We start from the raw sequence: 5,827 nt of genomic DNA, 5'->3' as shown, positions 1-5,827 counted from the left end.
TCAAGAACGTAAACCTACCGGTACGTAAATCCGAGTCAGCTGACACGATTTGTCTTACCAGAGCGCCATCGTCGCCTGGGTACAAGATTGTCGTAAGCGCCATTTTGACGATTTTTAGTTCTAGAAAGAGCTTAACTTTCATAAAATAACATTAAATAAACTAAGGAAGAATAGCCAAAACTTACTAAAATTTCGAGTTCTAATTTCTATTTTGGTCACCGTATTTATTCCTCGATTCGAATCACATGCATTCTGATTAGAAAATAATAACTGTTTATGGAGAAAATTACGATCATATACCAACATCACTTAAAACTCGTTCATAGGCATGCCATTTTAATGAGCTGTTAAGCCAACGAAACACCGAATACGGGACATTAAAAGAAATACAGAACATTTGGCGTCCCGTATAAAATAAATAAATTACAAGGACATTGGGTCAAAAAAGAGGACTGTCCCGTATAATACAGGACGGATGGTCACCGTACGTATACAGACAGCGTTTAAGTATAAGTTCTGCGTTCTTGACTAATTTCACATTAAAAGCCACTTAAAATTTACAGAAGGTAATGAAATTCATGTACAAAATTTTGCGTAAATGTGCTTCTTTACAGTAGCCATGGGTAATTGCGCAATTTTTTGGCGCTAGCTCAATAACGCCAGTGCCACCTGTGGTGTCAGCGCACTAACCCAGCGCAATAGCGCAGTGTATTGAATTGAACACGGCGCCATCTGAGTGTCACCACAGTACCCATTGTCATACAGTGCAGTACACCATACAGTGGTGTCATGTCTATTATTTCTGTAAGCGCTGAGCAACGCTTGCACCGCCAACTGAATTTAATTGTTAGGAATGTACTAAATGCCACGATATTTTATCATTCTTGAGTAAAAGCTTTAAATTTGCGTTCTCAACACTCAAATGCAAAAACAAAGCACGTGTAAATTTTCAAAGAGTTAAGGCGAATTGTGTGTGTGCCTCTTAAATTGCTTGGTGTTAATGGCGCTGGTGCTTTATATTTACTGGTGTTGGCACGGCAACTCCGGCTATGGTGTTAACGCAATTGCGCCGTGCAGTGCTGTGCTACCCATTCCTACTTTACAGTAAAATAATAATATGAAAACATAAAAACCAACAACGAAAACAAAAGATAATATTATTTAATTATTTCAAGATCTACTAGAGCATACGCCGTTGATAAGTCCAGCAGAGGTGATTCTCTACATGAAGAAATGCAATGTTTACTTAGCGGGGTGAGCGATTGAAATCGAGGAACTGAATAAAACAACAACAACAACAGAAACAAATATACTAAAAAGGCCGCGTAAGCAAAACTTTCAGAAAGCTGCACAAGCGACGCTACAGAAGATTATTTTATTAAAATTAGCTTCATTTCCCCAAACGATTAATCTTGGAATACCCAAAATGGATGAAGTTAAAGTGGATGTAAGTGGAGAAATGAATGTACCCAAAGAGCAACAAAAGTCTCAATTTGATTTCAAAAGGTTCATACATAAATTAATTACAAATATATAGATAAAGTGGTTTTAATTAAGAAACAACTGATTTTGATTGTGTTAATCATAACCGTAGTTTTTGGACACTGCAAAAAATACCGAGCCCACTGGAAATTGTACAACTAACGCGCAAATACATTCGGCCATGGTCGGAGTTTATGAACACTGCTAACTTTAAGGCTGCAGCGAGTATGCCACGTTTGACGAGTCGATTTATCCGGAACATCACATACTTTCAAAGCAATTACATCTTTATTTTTGTTATACTGATGATATACTGTCTGTAAGAGCTTAGAAATCTGAAACTTTAGGATAAAATCAAAAGTTCACCTTTTTCCTTTGAAGCATTACCTCACCTTTAATCTTACTGGTTTTGGCTGCTGTGGGCTACGTTAGTCATAGAATTAAGAAGACACAAGCTCCCGTCAGTATTTTTGGACACCAATTATCAACCAATCACCAAATAATGGTTGTGAATATAGCCTCTGCTCCTATATTATTTATAGCAGGTGCAGGAGCGGCACTATTCTGGACACTGGGTTCGTACTCCAGCTTATATTGTCACTCATTTGCACTCACGCATTTGCAATGTAAATATGTTGATTTATATTTTTGTAGGGGCTTCTTGCTTTGTCATCTCTTTGCATGCCATATTCTACAATATCGATGCAATTGTAACTGAAGAGAACGAGGGATTCCTAGCAGAAGTCGTGTAAACAAACCCCGAACATGTAAACACTTAATATACATACTATAAAAAAAATTCAGCCACATGTTTAAAAATATTCATTTACCAAAATTTAATTATTAATAAATGTACATACATACATTTATCTTAATATAAAAACAGATCCGGGGCCTTAACTCCTGAATGATATTTTATAATCATTTAAAATAAACAATATGTACAATTTTGTATTATGAGAGTATGTGCACATACATACATATCTAATGCTAAAAACTCTACATGCCAGACTTATACATTCAGGTTCTGCAATTAACAAACCAGTACAGGCGGCTCTGCAAATTATATAGTGCTGAAATTCGGGAGTAAATTGCAGAACCTGCTTGGCAGTTAATTTTTATATAAAAAATATTCGCCCTCATTGCGAGAGTTGTGTCGAATGCAAGTCGTTTTTCGAGAGTCGAATCGTATCGAAAATTTCACGTCATTGCCTAAAATTTCCAATCGGCTAGTGTATTAAAATATTGTCGAATCGTAAAATTTACCCTAAGAGTGAGGCTGAATATGTACATGCGAACATACAGCATAAAAACAAAAATTAAACCTGAACTGTAGAACCTTGCAGCATGAGAGCCTGGGAAATTGTCTAATAAAACGAAAGCATAAATTCAAGGCCCTACATAGTATTTGGCATACATCACCCAACTGTTCAGCTATGAAAAAATTACAGAAGATATAAGAGGTTAAAATAAAATGTTTAGATATTTTAAAATATTAATATTTTCTAAACTACATAACCGATTAAAAAAATAATTATGTCAAAATAAAGACAATTAATTTATCTTTTAGTATAAAAATTGTACATGCTTGTTTATTATTGTAAGCCAAAAATATTAAAAAACAAAAAGTTTCATAATTGTTTCATAAAATAACCTATTTTGTAAAAAAGTGCATAAGCAAAGCTAAAGAAATTTATATTCGGCCCTATCGCGAATTTCACGTGAACAAATATTCACAAAAATTATAAAGCAAAACAAAAATAATTTTTCCCAATTTGTTTTTGTTTTTCCATACAAAATACATTGGGCGTCAAGAGAAAAGCGTGAATAACTTTCGTCTCGAAGCATTGCCACAAAATTTTTTTGCAAATAATTACTAATAGCACGTACAACAATATTAGCCCAAAACGCGATTTTAAAGCCATTGAGATGTCAGTGATATTTTAAAAAAATTTTAATAATTTAAAAAAATGTATGGCCAAATAAAAAATAAAAGTGGGGGAAAAACACCATCATTCTCTGTCTAAAATATGAGCCGAATCGGTATTACCAATCGCGAGAAAACAATTAAATCTACACAATTTCGAAAAATGTTAATACCTATCTAAAGCTTCCAAAATAATTCGATTTTCGAAAAATTGTGAAACTTGTATTTTTCTTTTATCGTTGTGAAGCATAAACAGATAATTGCACAAAAAGCTCGATCTATCTATATAGTAAATTAAGTAAATTGGACTATAGTTGGAAGTTATCAGTGCTGATTCAATGCAATACTTTTATTTTTTATAGCTAAATTAAAAACATACGTATAGTTCACGAACAACTTATTAATCGGACACAGTTTAAAACCATGTCATGTAGTTTATTTTCAGTTTGCAAGATTTAAAAAATATACTTATGTATGTATTTATAGGTTTGGTTTTTTCTCTCGGTCGCTTGAGAAGTTTCGGAATGAAAGTAACCTTAGTTTTTTATTTAATGTTGTGGATTTAGGATGATGTTGCACTGATGTTTGAAGTTGATGGTCACTTCGTTATTCGTTGTGCATGTATACCTCGCAATACTCGATTTCCGCACAAGAAAGTGAATATTGCTATTGGAATGAGCAAACGCAGTGTTTGGAACATGTTTAAGTTGAACCAAAAAACTACAAATAACGCCAAAATGCCACCAAAACCCGCATGAAAACCAATTGTACAGGGTGCGAACGAAAAGTTGGAGACGTTTATTCCCAGCTTGACCCAGAAAATGAATAGCAACACCAAGGGTGTTAAGCATAAACCGGTGAATACATCTGAAACAAAACGAGGCGGACGTTTTTCGGGAGGACGGAACAAATGTTCTATTTCCGGCAACATGCTACGAATTGCTTGCTTCTTCCTTGTCTCTAAATAAAGATTTAACGATATACTTAGGTAATAAGATATACATATAATACTTACCGTATTCATGGGAAAATTTTAGCTGAACGTTCGCTACGTGCCACTGGAATGAATTTGAGATTGAAGCATCGCCAATAATCAAGTAAAGTTCATATTCCCCCGATTTGTAATCGAAATCTGCACCATGTGAACCTACATCCATGTCGAACTTGTAAGCTTTGTTACTATCTTGTTCTGCAACGAATATAATTTCCTCTTTGGTATCTGTATTGGTAAGCCGCACAAATGCCTGATGAACTGAAATTACCTGCGAAATATAAAAATTTATGCCGGTGTAATCGGTATTAATAATTTTTAAGGAACCTTTGTTGTGCCTTCATCTATAAGTACAGATTTTAGCAGCAGTTTTTGGGTTGTATCAGCCTTTAATGTATGTGGCAAAGTTTGCGGATAGGTGACACTTTGCTTTTTTACTGCTGAGCTCGCGTCTGATTCTGCAACACCAACTTCCAGAGAATGCACTTTTATTCGTCCAAGTACCTTGAATTGCAATGTCTGAGTGTATATGTTGTCCGCGTTGATTTCTGCTAAGTATATGCCACGAGTGGGTTTATAGTTCGATAGCTGCGCTGCATAAACAGTTTTGTCGGATGACTTCGGCACGAACTGAACTTTTTCGGCAAGTACGGTATTATCTTTTTTCAACAATATTTTCCCATAAATATTTTGGGGTGCTGGAGTTAAAGATTTGCCCAACAAATCAACAACCTTTACGTTCAGTACATGATTGTCAGACTGTAATTGACCATTTCCTATCAATTGAATACAAATCGGTGCAATTTTTTCCGCTGCTCCCAAAGTTTTCAATGCTTCAATAAGCAAATGTGCACCCTTAGCCGATTGCACGGATCTACGATTAAGAAAGTATGTAGCAAACTTCACAGCTTGTTCCGCGTTTAAGGGTGCTGCTTTCTTAAAAGTATCTGTTACTCGAAATATTCCATTTACGACCAAGGCAGTTATGCTAAGGCCGCCTTCAAATTGTAGCATTTTTCCATCTACTTCGTCGGCTTGAACGACGGCATCTTCGACACGATCAGCCACAAACGCTGCACTAGGACCCAACTCACTTGCGACGTTGAAAGCATAACCGAAACTAACGATTGAATCATCTTTCTTTAGTAAATCCTGCAGAGATTTTACAAGTTTCGCTGTATTTTGTTCATCAATTTGCACACCCAGAAGTTTGTAGCTCATTACACGAAAATAAATTTCCTGAGTTGAACTAAGTTCGGACTTCAAAGAATTGTACACTTTCGATAATAGTTCTTCCGGCAATTTATCCTTGCATCGTATATTTTTGCTGGCCCCAACGAGGTAAAAATCTTTCTCATAAGCCTACAAAAATACATGTGTAGATATAATTAGTCAGAAGCTTAGATATATATCTAAATTCTAAAAGC

At 35.3% G+C, this 5,827-nt stretch overlaps 2 protein-coding genes across 5 annotated transcripts; one reads left to right on the top strand and one right to left on the bottom strand.

Moving 5' to 3' along the window:
- Nucleotides 1-1,070: 1,070 nt before the first annotated feature.
- On the top strand, nt 1,071-2,454 carry LOC108382170 (prenylated Rab acceptor protein 1). 4 transcript variants are annotated; one of them, XM_017638569.1, is made up of 5 exons: nt 1,071-1,325; nt 1,389-1,447; nt 1,595-1,801; nt 1,864-2,057; nt 2,137-2,454. In XM_017638569.1, the coding sequence occupies exons 2-5, from the start codon at nt 1,431-1,433 to the stop codon at nt 2,232-2,234; spliced, it is 516 nt and encodes a 171-aa protein (XP_017494058.1). In that variant the 5' UTR covers nt 1,071-1,325; nt 1,389-1,430; the 3' UTR covers nt 2,235-2,454. The 4 variants fall into 4 exon arrangements, with proteins under 4 accessions (XP_017494058.1, XP_017494057.1, XP_017494056.1 ...); XM_017638567.1 differs by having other exon boundaries at nt 1,073-1,325; nt 1,389-1,506; XM_017638568.1 differs by having other exon boundaries at nt 1,071-1,447.
- A 1,264-nt stretch (nt 2,455-3,718) lies between these two features.
- Nucleotides 3,719-5,787, bottom strand: OstDelta (oligosaccharide transferase delta subunit). Its single transcript, XM_017638570.1, has 3 exons — nt 4,728-5,787; nt 4,425-4,671; nt 3,719-4,369 (listed from the first exon to the last, which is right to left on the bottom strand). The coding sequence occupies exons 1-3, from the start codon at nt 5,619-5,621 to the stop codon at nt 4,008-4,010; spliced, it is 1,503 nt and encodes a 500-aa protein (XP_017494059.1). The 5' UTR covers nt 5,622-5,787; the 3' UTR covers nt 3,719-4,007.
- Between the last annotated feature and the right edge of the window lie 40 nt (nt 5,788-5,827).

This window comes from Rhagoletis zephyria, unplaced genomic scaffold, assembly GCF_001687245.7.
Source record: "Rhagoletis zephyria isolate East Lansing unplaced genomic scaffold, Rhagoletis_zephyria_1.1 Rzeph_scaffold_25589, whole genome shotgun sequence".
Lineage (NCBI taxonomy): Eukaryota > Metazoa > Arthropoda > Insecta > Diptera > Tephritidae > Rhagoletis > Rhagoletis zephyria.
This window is presented reverse-complemented; position numbering and strand designations above follow the sequence as displayed.

Excerpts from the sequence above, each read along its gene's own strand:
- OstDelta (XM_017638570.1), bottom strand. The coding sequence starts at position 5,621 with ATGAGCTACAAACTTCTGGGTGTGCAAATTGATGAACAAAATACAGCG. Across the intron at positions 4,672-4,727 it reads TAGATGAAGGCACAACAAAG|GTAATTTCAGTTCATCAGGC; the intron begins GTTCCTTAAAAA and ends TATATTTCGCAG. Across the intron at positions 4,370-4,424 it reads AAAATTTTCCCATGAATACG|AGACAAGGAAGAAGCAAGCA; the intron begins GTAAGTATTATA and ends ATCTTTATTTAG.
- LOC108382170 (XM_017638567.1), top strand. The coding sequence starts at position 1,427 with ATGGATGAAGTTAAAGTGGATGTAAGTGGAGAAATGAATGTACCCAAA. Across the intron at positions 1,507-1,594 it reads TCTCAATTTGATTTCAAAAG|TTTTTGGACACTGCAAAAAA; the intron begins GTTCATACATAA and ends TCATAACCGTAG. Across the intron at positions 2,058-2,136 it reads GGCACTATTCTGGACACTGG|GGGCTTCTTGCTTTGTCATC; the intron begins GTTCGTACTCCA and ends ATATTTTTGTAG.